We start from the raw sequence: 11888 nt of genomic DNA, 5'->3' as shown, positions 1-11888 counted from the left end.
AAGTGCTACTGTATATTACAGCTTATCGATTTGGTCTGTGATATGAACTACCCGGAGTTCACGTATGACGCACGGACCTTGAACTATCTTAAACGTCACGCTTTACGTCAGCGTTTTTAACTAAAAAATGACTTGAATGTCATTACACGAAATACCGGCAAATTTTCCGTTGGTTTTTGTGCCATTTTTTAAACTAACTTAGGCCATTAAAATATGGATGACCAGCAGCGCAGATGCAAAATTGCATAATAAAATATTTCGCCTATACGGTGTTGCGAAGGATGTGTGCGACACGGGCTTTATAAACGAGAATCTATGTAGGGAAAACTCCCGTTCTAATCTCGAAATAAAAGTCATAAAACATGCATGCAGTCGAGTTTATCTTAAAAAATACATCGGTTCAGCAACAATTTGAGCATTTTCAGCAGTTTTAATCACGGTAAACAGCAGAGCAATTTCTTTTTAAATCAAGGAATGCCGTATCATCCAGCGCATTCGCCACGAACGTAATTGTACGCAGAAAGGCAAGTGGCTCGTTTGCTAAAGCACTTTCAAGTGAATGTTAATCCTTCCCAGTGGCTTTTAAACCTCCATTATTTGATAATATCGCTGTCTACAGACATCTAATCAGAATAGTTGGGTATTTCTAGGGGGCCGAATATTCTCCTTTTAAGCCTTGCAGAATGTGCACGTGACATCTAGTACCCAAAATATTACTAAACTACCAAATAGGCTCAAGTGGTTCACATTTGATGGATTTATTACGAAATCTGTTGCTTTGATACCACTGGCTACATGCTGATATCTGGAAGTTTTGGTGAATACAAGGCGCTGCCATCTTCAGGTTCAATACACAACGCAAACAGCTTAGTAATTCGTATTGATTTTCCAATTCACAATCAACAAATATGTATGCGACATCTAGTCGTTACTAAACTGCCTAATAAGCCAAAATGGTTCATATGTGATGAATTTTCCCTGAAATCTGTTGCTTTTACACCACCGGTTCTTCATCGATTTTTAGATGCATTGGTGAATGCAAGTGTACTACGATTTTTAGACCTAATCCACAACATAGATAGTTCAGTAATTCGTATTGACTTTACAGCGGTAAATTTTTTAAATAAGGATATAGGACATTAAAATGGGACAGCTTGTATCTGCGTCCAAATAATGTACAATATATTAAACAAAAAATTAGATGACCAATTGGTTACTCTAACACGAGCTTCAGTTTTTTAGGACATTTAGTGATACTTAAATCAAATACAACAATTTCGTTCACTATTCATCTATAACCTTAATAACGAATGATTTTTTTCAGTCTTCACTCCTACACCAAATTAATATCAATAAAATTACAGTAGGAAAAGTATAGTTTTGGAACTGAATGATGAGAATGGACCTCAAAATCCAACTAAGTGAGAATTATAAGCATTTAAATATGACTTCACAGTAATTAATAATCTTTCATATTCTGCTATACTTACCTCAGAATATGTGATTGTTTTACCTGGTTTCTTATAATCTAATAAAATTCTATAACTCATCACGGGCTACCCCTTTCTTGCTGCCTCCCTTTTCAGTGGGGAAACCCCAAAAGGACGACGGAAATCCTTTCACGTCTCGCTCCCTCTTAACAAAGGCAGTAAAGGAGGATATACAATTACCTATAAAATGATTCGCTTCCCCTAAAATGGCCAAATCCAGATGTGGATTTGGAGTGTCAAATTTTATCACAGATATATTCATCCGCTTCAAAGCTGCCCTCAAGTCCTCCAACATGTGGTTACTATCAGAAGAAACGAACACTGCCACAACAGTTTTATGGTTGCTTGCATTGCCATTGGAATTATTTATACTTTTTATGGTCCGCTTCAGCTGCCGTATTATGAGCTCCTTGGATGGTAAGCACATTTCATTAGTGGCCACCCCTAGCTCATTTCTGTAACCTAAACACTGGGCAGCAGAGAATAAATTGGGGCTGTCAGGTATGTGTTCGCAGGCCCGAACCCAATCAACGCCATTTCGAAGGTGAATGCCCACAAAGGCTCCTTTGGGAATTTTTGTTTTGATGAAAGTATGGGCCTGACTTTTTATTTTATCAGACCATTGTAGATATTTCTGTAGAAGGCGATTTTCGTCCGTAACAGGAAAACTAGCAGGACTACCTGAAAATAAACTAAACTAATTAATGAAAAGTAGCTCAACAAGTGGCTAATGGTTCATAGTCACATTAAAGATATTTTTTACATTTTCATTTACTTTAAATACAGACACTTTACAATTATAACTAGAAACAGTTTACCAAAAACATAATATAAAATAATTTTTTAAATCTTACCAGTAAAAGCTATAATTGGCCACTTTGAAGGTGGATATTTTTCCCGCCACTGGTTAGCAACAGCTTTATTATTGATGTCATAGTTTAAAGGACCATAAAACTCAGATGCAACAAAATCTATATTAAATGTATCCCAAAAGGGACCAAATGGGTTGCCTTCTTTAGCATTACAAGAGTTTGTATTTCCTAGAATTAAAGGAATTAATTTAAAGAGATTTATTACTTTATATTAGATAATATGTCACTTTATATATATCAAGATATATATAAAGATATACACTGTGTCCAAAATATAATTTACATGTATTGGGATTGTAGAAACTATAAGAATTAGGAAGTCAGTTAAGTGGGGAAATTGTTAGGCAATTATGTTAGTTCATTATGTTAGTAACTTAATAATGAAAATAAAGCTGTTGCATGAATGATGCATTTGGATTTGATTAGAAAGGCCAACTATATTCATATGTACCTCTTGACATGTAACAAAATGATACTCTTCGATCAGGTGGCCATTCATAGGGTGCAATTTCTTCCATAAACTGTTCCATAGTAAGAACTTTGTGGTAATTTTGCAGAGATTCAACTTTAAAATATGTGTCAAAAGGCACTTGAATAGATTTGTGTTCACCATATCTATATTCAACCCAAGGCGGTAACACCAAAGTCCGATTTAGTCCTTTGGCAAAAGCCAGAGCTCCCAGGAAATGGTCAGCTTGGTTGCCGAACCTGCCTAGATTTTTTAAAGGAGGTAATTAAAAGTTTTATTTCATCATTTTTTAAAATTACTTACCCATGCATGGGCAATAAGCAATGTAACCCAGAGGATCCATTTCAAGGCAATAGTGCGAATTAAATAAAAATATCTTAAGAATTAGCAATACGAACCTAAATTGCATTTTTGTATTAAAAATTTTTACACATAAAACGTTAATTTAAATTTTAAATTTGTAAAAAAATAACTATAATGATAAATAAAACAAATGCCGGTAAACGTAGCTGCTATAATATCAATCAGCTGTCATCTGTCGCACTTTTTGTCAAGCCCATCTGCACCCTTGACGCACCTCCGCTGACGTCACTATTCAAGTGATGCGAGCTCGATTAGACGCCCTAATCACCGGGTTCGCAGAACTAATTTAATATGCAAGCTCACAGACATTTCCCATTGCAGTTCGCCAATTATAACAAAAGGGGTATTTAAAATGTATTAAAACTCATAAGCATAGGTTTATTAAAATTGTTTTTATTTCATTTATATTTATTTTTATTAAATAAAAAAACTATTTTATTACCATAAATATGTTTATTCTTACAAATCACGAAATTTATCTTTTATTAAACCGACTTTTAAATTTGGATTTAATGCTAAGAACCGGCCTAAGAAGTTTCTTCCTTTCTTCTCTGTGTTTCTTGTTGCGCTCCTCGATTTTGTTGTCTCGCACTTTGCGCAGAGAGAAGCTCATCTCCCTATTTCCTACAGATAAATATTTCACTGATATGTCTTCATGTTGTATTCTCTTCCCCAGCGACGCCCTACAAAACGTGAAAATTAGTTTTAAGAATATTGATACTGTTGATGCGCTTACTTGTTAAGCTTCTTTTTCAAGCCGTTAATCCCCCTAAACTCTTCTCCTACTTTCAATTCATACATCTTCGGCTGCTGGTGCCCCTCAGCTTCCTCCTTTTCGAGCGCCTCAGCTCTCTCCTTCTCCCTGTGCTCCCTCTGAATTATCCTATGCTGCTTTTTAACTTCCTTGGTCCAAGTATGTTCATCATCTGAACTTTCTTCATCCTCATCAGCACTAGACTCTTCTGAAGACTCCTCAGAACTATTTTTGCCCTCCAGCTCTTCATGTATTGGTTCAAACTCTGGAGATATATATTTTTGTTTAAGTTCCTTTTGTTTGTTTTTATCTAAACGAGATAAAACTGGGTTAAGCAATCTGTATTCATCCGTATTCTTATCCACTTCAAAATCAGGGTTTTCAAACAAAGCTTGAAATCTGGTGTCATGCAAAAGATTGGCTCCTTCGCCTTTATTCTTTTTTGGCTTAGTTTCAATGTCCATAAGTTTAAGTGCCAACTCCTTATTGACGCTAGGAAGCTTGTTAAGTTGCACTCTAGCCTCCCTTTCTTTATCAATAGTTTCCCGGATTTTCTTTTTCCGGTACTCCTCAAACTCAAATGGATTTGCCACTGACTTCGCTTTTTTGTACAACCGCACGTCTAAGAAATACCCGTGCATGTACGCCCGAATCAACTTGGTACCAATAAGATGTTCCAAGCCCAAAGACTCTAGTTCCTGCTTGGTGACGAATTTGTAGTCATCATAAACTGTCTCAGTAATGGATTCCTCTAGCTCTTCTGTTAGAGAGTCAAGGAAGCTGGCCCATTTTGGGGCTGGACCCATACTGGGAATGAAGTAAGTTTGGATTTTTGTATTTTCATTGGCGAGGAAAAAGAGGCCGGTTTTCGGGACGACGCAAAGGTTGTTGAATGGTGAGGAAGATTCTATTGCAGTGTAGATTTTTCTCTAAATAAAACATCAAACTTGAGATCAACTGCCAAAGTATTACATGAAACTACTACTAAACTTACAGTGTTTTGATTCCAAATTTCCAATCCTGAACTATCTAATGAATAAACAAGCTCTTGTTGATAATGAAAATCCACGTCTTTAATGGCCAATCCAGAAACGTGATCTTTTACTGTGAAGGGTTTATCTGATCTTATATCATATAAGAGGACTTGCCCAGAGGCTGTGCCCACCCCCATATGAACAAAGTCATTAAATTTTAATGCAGTTATTGAGGGAAAATCTGACAATCTAAATATCAAAAAATCTTGACCTGAAAGTTAATACACACCAAGTGCAAAACTTACTCTTTAATTTCATTCAAACAAGCTAAGGCACAATCAAGAACACCAACTCGTTCCTTAATTCTTGGGTCCCAAGCTTCCACCCGTCCTTCCTGAGTTCCACATACCAGCAAGTTATGAATGGGATTTATGGCACATTTATTGATTTCTGATGCTGCACTTTCATAAGGTGTCATAAATTGTCCCCTTTCTAGGTTTAATCTGTATATATCTGGAGATGCTCCTACTACAATTAAATCACAGCTGGGGGTATGGTACTTCATATCTCGTCCAAATTTAGGGATACGCAGTCTGAAGTACCTGCCATAGGCAGCATGAAATTCTATATATCTGTCGCATTGCAAAAATACTAGCTGAAAATCAAATGTTGATTTAGTAGTTGTAGATGTAAGCATCACAGAAAAGTCACTCTTACCTTGCTATAATCATCACTAAGTACTTCAAATGTTATGGCTTCAGAGTCGAAACATCTTTCAAATTTTAAGGACAAGTTGTTGACATCAAAGCACTTGATTCTGGGCTTGTAAATGCCAGTGGCCAGAATATAATTCCCATCATTGGATACTTTTACAGTTGTGCTGACCCCAGGCATGTCAAAATCTTGGATAAGTTCAATTCGCCTTTTAATATCCACATTTTTCTTCAGAAGGGCCCGTCGTTTTCTTGCTGATAACCACTAAAATAAGATAAAAACTACATAAAGGATATATTGATGATGGACATGAAAAGTACAAAAACGTTGGTAGCAAGTTCCTGGCTTAAATATTATCAAATAGAGTTTAGGTATACTTACCTCTGGTAGAGACCTTCCAGCGCTTAAATTATATATCTTTATATCGTTTGAATCAGAAACCTGCATGTTAATGCATTTGAAAACAGAAGGCAGGGAAGAAAAACTAGGCCATACAGAGTCCTAATTTGCATCTGCTGTTAACTCGTGATAATGTTCTTAACATTCCACTAAATAGTTTTAAAAAAATAAATTAGCTAATTGGAAATAACTAACTTTAATATGGGAAAAATCACTTACTGAACGAATCTGGTGCGTTAACTAAAGTGATGAAAAAAAGTGAGGTTAAGTTGGGCCGGAAACATGAGTTAAATCGGCCTTAGTAAACTGATTTTGGCCAAGATTAAACTACTATGGCAATATTGTACGCATGTAGTGTCAGGGTTTTTACTTTGAATTTCATTATTTATTATTATACTTTATTTTATATTTATTAAGTTCCCTATTTTGTATTGGGATTTATTTTGTTTATATTATTTCATTTTTTCATTTAAATAGATGTAGTCCAGACCTGCCAGCTCGCATTTTTTAAAAACATATTTCAATTAAGAGTCCAAATTTTTGGCTTTGTGCAAACTTTCAATTGCCACTAATAAAACCACTAAACCACGTCTTTTCACACTCTATGGCTAAGTAAATGCGTACAACGTTGCCATATGAGTTTAAAATTGGGAAAAACCAGCTATGAGTGTCATTTCTTGACCTCTCCTTCACTCAGTCCTTTGCAAATCACATAAGGTTTGGTTACATCATAAACATAAACATAGAAAATGTCCCGAATTACTTTATCGAAATTTTGCAAAAATGGGGTACTTAATCCAACTAAAATAGCCATACCAAGCATTCGTTTGGCATCTGACTGGGTGCCCCAAGAAAAAGAAACTCACACAGGACAGGTAATGAATCAGCAATTATTATTATTATAGAATACAGAAAAAGTCTATTCTGTTATAGAAATGGAGTCCTAATGATTATAGGCTGGCCAGATTTGTAAATAAGCCCAAACATGTTAATCCCAATTTTTCAATAAACCTTATCGCAGAAGTTCCACCAAAAGCTTGTAAAGACCGAGTAGTTTGGTGTGATGGTGGCAGTGGACCTGAAGGACATCCAAGGGTTTATATAAATTTGGTAAGGACTTTCTTAAAATTGAATACAACTTTTTTGTACTTATAGATTTCTTGATTTGCAGGATAGGCCAGGAAACCATTCATGTGGATATTGTGGGCTAAGATTTTATAAAGATCAGCACCACTAATTGCTTAAAAAATGCTAATTATTGTAAATGGTTAATATATTATGTGTAGCAGTAAGACATTCAGGTTTGCAATATGTTCTCCCATCTTCTGCACATTCTTTTGAGTCCTGTGAACTAGACAAAAATAATTTTGAAAATTCTTGATGTTTTACTGAAGGGAGTTTGAGGGAAACTGGTGAAAAAATTGCATGTAAAACGGAGTTAACTCTTGCAGTAACGTATTGGATCAGTTTATAAAAACCCAAGTTTATTCCAAGACAACTTCTATAATATAAACTTATCTACTGACACAGCAATAAATCTGGAATATTAAGAACACACAAAACGAAACATGTGAATCAGAGGTACAAAAACTTAATACTCGACCTTAAATCTAAATTGTTTTGTTGCAGTTCACCGTCCTTCAACTGAAAAAGAAAAAAAAGTTAATTGGAACATGGTGAAACTAGTTTTGTACTCACTATATGAACTAAGGTCAATTTCATCCGGAAGTTCCGTAATATTCACGTCAAACCTGTCCTGGACTTCGTTAAGGATCTTTGCGTCACCTTCCTCAGACACAAAGGTAATGGCCAATCCTTTGGTACCAAAACGACCAGCTCTAGCTACTCTATGCAAATATGTATCTGAATCGTCCGGCATATCGTAGTTAAAAACTATGTTAACACGTTCGATGTCCATGCCACGTCCAAATAGATTGGTAGCTACCAAAATTCGCTGAAATTGTGTGAGTGATCAGTCAAATTTTTGAAACGATGATAAATTTAAAATAATAATAATGATAATAATCAGAGAGATTCCCAACGTAAATAATCATATAACATTAATTTCATATGTCCCTACGTTCTTTTCATCATGTCTTCTAAACGGTTAGAATGACAAAATTAGTTAAACTGGTGAAAAGTTGTTCAATTCCCAAAAATAATTCCACAACTAAGGAAAATTGTAGCGCTGCAACAACGGTTAATCTTACCTTCTGGAAATCCTTAAACTGCTCATATCGAGACAATCTCTCTTTTTGGTCCATTCCTCTGTGTATTCCAATAGCGGGGAAGTTTTGCTCCGTCAATAGTTGAGCCAGTGCTACACATCTTTGGATCGATTTTACAAAAATAACGACCTATGACAACATTAGCTTGGATTAGCTCAAAAAACTGGATTTAAACTCTTCAGACAACTTATTGAATTTGGATCAGTGAGAGAGTTCAAAAAAAGTAATATCATTTTGAAATCAAAAACACCTTCTCATCATGATTTTGACATAGTAAGACATTTTAACTAACAAAAGAGAGGCTAAACCCACCTGATTGAACTCCAATACGTCCAAAAGTTCAAACAATTTTTTATTTTTTTCGTTTTCCTTTAGTTTCACGTAATGTTGCTGCAGACCATGCAACGTCAACTTAGCCTCGTCGTCAACATACACTTCCATTGGCTAAAAATTGTTAGAAATCGTTGATAAATCTACAAGCTACGGGTTTGAGCTATGACTATTAAAACTTTAACAAGTAATCATTTTTGTTGCTTCTTTAAATGTTTATCCAGAAAGTTCATCAGATTTGATGGATAATAATGCTTATAACAAACTGAATGAAGTAATTAGGTACCAACGAAAATAATGACTTGTTTCCATTTTCAAGTTCCCCGAGGTAAGACTTGTTCAACCTTTTAAATATTGAGAATAGCCAGGATTTTCCACATATTCCAATACATCATAATTTAAAATAAAACCGGAATATCTCTAGTTTTAGATTAATGCTTTTCTGCTTTAATGGAAAACTTCAAAAGTGCAATAAATTTTCCTCATATAAGTGGAACAATCCCGGTAAACTTCTGAAATATTCGTTAAATCTGACTATTTGAGCATAAAGAACATACTTTAATTTACATCAGGTTAGGAATTGACTAACCTGACCTGAATTTCATAAGAATAATACAAATCAATAGTAAACTAAGTAAGACGTCTAACAAAATTCTATGTCTAAGCAACTTTCAGATATACCCTAAAGAGAACATAATAATTTATTGATATTTACGTTCCCCAACCGACCTTCAAAAACTTAAACATCAACGCAACACAACTAACAAGATAATAGTCAGATTCTCAAGGTATCGCAAATCTTACAATATGTAACAATAATTGAGTCTTAAGAGATTGGTCTCTAGTTACCAGCAAACAACGTTCTTATTCTCGCTCTGCTTGTTACATCCAGAGCATTTTAACGCATGGGCTTCCAGAAAACCAAATCCTTAATTCCCACAATGAAACAGGGAGAAAATAAAGGTCACTAGAAAACGGATACCAAAAAAAGAACGAAATCTTTTCTACTCCATTGCTAAGTGAAGTACTGCAGTCGCAACGCGTGTTAGGCTCCATTCTACATACGGTATGGAAGAGGGCCTCAACATCATCCATTTTGCTTCCACCTCATTTGGGTCTTTGGGACTCTTATACCATTTAGATCAGCAGTTTAATTTTGAGGTACTGTAGCACGGTCGAAAATAAAACCCCTTTATATGGTGATCTCCAAAAAGCTTCTTTCCGGTCTTCGGCATATCACTCCTACTCGTTGGGCTACAGTACGCTAATTGCGAAGATCATATTCGCACGCAAAGGATGCTTGTTTTATGCTCGAAATACCGGTTTTAATTTGGATGTACTGTAGCACGGTCTAAATTTCGTAACGTTTTAAACTTTGCATTTTGATTTACTGTTCTTCTACGGGCCCTACTCGTTGGGCTACAGTACGCTAAATACCGCAAATATATTTAGAACCCCAGATTTTGTTGTACTGTAGCTCAGCCAAAAAAACCCTAATACCACCCATAACATCGTGTCAAAGCATCCAAATGAACAGACCTACTCGTTGGGCTACAGCACACTAACCCCCCTCCCACCCTTGACTAATCTCAGAAGTAGATTTGTATTTCAATGAAGAGGAACCCATCAGCCAACACACTCAGCGCTCTGAAGCGGTGAATAACGCGTAGAATAAGAACTTTCAATTACATCTTGCATGAACTTCTTGCAGACTGGACGAATTTCTTTGCTCAAAGTGGCACTGAACATCATAACTTGCTTGCCATGTGGGGTATTTCTGTAGATTTCCTGGACGTCGCGTCGCATGTCTGCAAAGAAATGTTACTATTGTTAAAGGAGTACAACTTGAAATGATTAACTAGAGTTAAAATATGTATATCAGAGAGATTCCCATCTACGTAAATAATCAGGATTCAGATGTCCCTACGATCTTATCATCATGGTAAAATTAAGAAACTTTTGTAATTAGAATGATTATAAACCTACCTAATAGCTCTAACATTTTGTCACATTCATCCAGAACGAAATGTTTCAAGTGCTTCAAATTCAATTTTTTGGCTTTTACAAGAGCCAAAATACGTCCAGGAGTTCCAACAACAATATGCGGGCAGTTATTTTTCAGCACCTCTTCATCCTTTTGCATTGGCAGGCCACCAAAGAAAACCCCAACTTTGACATTGGACATATACTTGCTGAACCGCTCATACTCTTTACTGATTTGGAAAGCCAGTTCTCTGGTGTGGCACATCACCAGCACATAAACAACATTTTCCGTTGGTTCCAATTGTTGGAGGGTGGCAAGCACAAATACAGCAGTTTTACCCATACCAGATTTGGCTTGGCACAGGATGTCCATACCAAGTACTGCTTGTGGGATGCATTCATGCTGAACTATAACAAAGGTTTCATTGTTGTATTACTCAGTTTTACACAATTCATGAAAATTATGTAAGAAACATAAAATACTGTTTCTCCTTGGAAATGGATATGCCCATACAGCTATGAATGCTGTCAACACTTTCTTAGCATTCATATGCTTGTATTTGTTACTTAAGCTATGTATTATTTGGTATTATTTATATTTTATTAAGTACCTTCAGATGGATGTTCAAAACCACAATCAACAATGGCTCGTAATATCTCTGGTTTTAAAAGGAAATCTCTGAAGCCGGAACTGTGTATAGATACATATGTACCCTTTACCGCCTTTTTGGCGTCGGTTCCCACCTCGTTTGTGGTCTGCTCAGTCTGTTCATCGTCTTCATAATCCAGAAGATCTTCTGCGTCTGCCATGGTATATCTGGGATGTGAAAATGCACTAATTGTAATTATTGCCGCTTAAAATAACGTTTAACTTGAACCATGTTTACGAATACATGGAGGACGAAGGTCTTGGCTAATGGATGACGCCGCGGGTAATGGTGCGAAATATTTATAATACGCCATTGCAACGTTGAGTTGCCGTCAAAATAACATGCTAAACGATCGAAATATCTTAAGATTAATAAAATAAATTAAAATTCTACCTGTTTAAGTTTTATTTGGCAACTCCACAACAAACACGGCAACTAAGTGGGCAGGACGCTTCAAGCTTGGGAAAGGGACTGACACACATGACATCAATGGCGACTGACAGACAAGCTGGCATCGTGATATCGATATCGATACGTTGGTTCGGTGTATCGAGAAGAAATCTAAGAACTATACGCATACTTTGTGTTTTGCTCTTGCGATGATTTAGTTCGGTACCATCATCAGAAATGCATGGTGTTATACAAGGTAAAAGATAAAAATA

At 35.9% G+C, this 11888-nt stretch overlaps 4 protein-coding genes across 4 annotated transcripts; 1 reads left to right on the top strand and 3 right to left on the bottom strand.

The window, feature by feature from the left end:
- Positions 1 to 1165: 1165 nt before the first annotated feature.
- On the bottom strand, positions 1166 to 3332 carry O-fut1 (O-fucosyltransferase 1). Its single transcript, XM_066402331.1, has 4 exons — positions 3135 to 3332; positions 2814 to 3074; positions 2345 to 2530; positions 1166 to 2171 (listed from the first exon to the last, which is right to left on the bottom strand). The coding sequence occupies exons 1-4, from the start codon at positions 3238 to 3240 to the stop codon at positions 1540 to 1542; spliced, it is 1185 nt and encodes a 394-aa protein (XP_066258428.1). The 5' UTR covers positions 3241 to 3332; the 3' UTR covers positions 1166 to 1539.
- Positions 3333 to 3645: 313 nt separating this feature from the next.
- On the bottom strand, positions 3646 to 6258 carry l(2)34Fd (lethal (2) 34Fd). The gene is made up of 6 exons (XM_066402319.1): positions 6018 to 6258; positions 5640 to 5900; positions 5228 to 5577; positions 4943 to 5171; positions 3931 to 4877; positions 3646 to 3877 (listed from the first exon to the last, which is right to left on the bottom strand). The coding sequence occupies exons 1-6, from the start codon at positions 6081 to 6083 to the stop codon at positions 3670 to 3672; spliced, it is 2061 nt and encodes a 686-aa protein (XP_066258416.1). The 5' UTR covers positions 6084 to 6258; the 3' UTR covers positions 3646 to 3669.
- A 469-nt stretch (positions 6259 to 6727) lies between these two features.
- Positions 6728 to 7327, top strand: ND-13A (NADH dehydrogenase (ubiquinone) 13 kDa A subunit). Its single transcript, XM_066400742.1, has 3 exons — positions 6728 to 6910; positions 6969 to 7145; positions 7207 to 7327. The coding sequence occupies exons 1-3, from the start codon at positions 6785 to 6787 to the stop codon at positions 7270 to 7272; spliced, it is 369 nt and encodes a 122-aa protein (XP_066256839.1). The 5' UTR covers positions 6728 to 6784; the 3' UTR covers positions 7273 to 7327.
- Positions 7328 to 7502: 175 nt separating this feature from the next.
- Positions 7503 to 11725, bottom strand: Hel25E (ATP-dependent RNA helicase 25E). The gene is made up of 8 exons (XM_066400729.1): positions 11620 to 11725; positions 11188 to 11393; positions 10580 to 10984; positions 10283 to 10401; positions 8576 to 8707; positions 8246 to 8392; positions 7734 to 7989; positions 7503 to 7679 (listed from the first exon to the last, which is right to left on the bottom strand). Exons 2-8 carry the CDS (start codon positions 11384 to 11386, stop codon positions 7666 to 7668), a joined length of 1272 nt encoding a protein of 423 aa, XP_066256826.1. The 5' UTR covers positions 11387 to 11393; positions 11620 to 11725; the 3' UTR covers positions 7503 to 7665.
- Positions 11726 to 11888: the final 163 nt, after the last annotated feature.

The sequence above is a fragment of the Euwallacea similis genome, chromosome 2 (genome assembly GCF_039881205.1).
Source record: "Euwallacea similis isolate ESF13 chromosome 2, ESF131.1, whole genome shotgun sequence".
Taxonomy (NCBI): domain Eukaryota; kingdom Metazoa; phylum Arthropoda; class Insecta; order Coleoptera; family Curculionidae; genus Euwallacea; species Euwallacea similis.
The sequence above is the reverse complement of the archived record's forward strand: the minus strand, read 5'-3'. Positions and strand labels throughout refer to the sequence as shown.

Coding starts and splice junctions, on each gene's coding strand:
- O-fut1 (XM_066402331.1), bottom strand. CDS start 3,240: ATGCAATTTAGGTTCGTATTGCTAATTCTTAAGATATTTTTATTTAAT. Junction 3,075..3,134: donor TGCTTATTGCCCATGCATGG/GTAAGTAATTTT, acceptor TAAAAAATCTAG/GCAGGTTCGGCAACCAAGCT. Junction 2,172..2,344: donor GCCAATTATAGCTTTTACTG/GTAAGATTTAAA, acceptor GTTTATTTTCAG/GTAGTCCTGCTAGTTTTCCT.
- ND-13A (XM_066400742.1), top strand. CDS start 6,785: ATGTCCCGAATTACTTTATCGAAATTTTGCAAAAATGGGGTACTTAAT. Junction 6,911..6,968: donor AAGAAACTCACACAGGACAG/GTAATGAATCAG, acceptor ATTCTGTTATAG/AAATGGAGTCCTAATGATTA. Junction 7,146..7,206: donor CAAGGGTTTATATAAATTTG/GTAAGGACTTTC, acceptor CTTGATTTGCAG/GATAGGCCAGGAAACCATTC.
- Hel25E (XM_066400729.1), bottom strand. CDS start 11,386: ATGGCAGACGCAGAAGATCTTCTGGATTATGAAGACGATGAACAGACT. Junction 10,985..11,187: donor TTTTGAACATCCATCTGAAG/GTACTTAATAAA, acceptor CCTTTGTTATAG/TTCAGCATGAATGCATCCCA. Junction 8,708..10,282: donor GCAAGAAGTTCATGCAAGAT/GTAATTGAAAGT, acceptor AACAATTTTTAG/CCAATGGAAGTGTATGTTGA.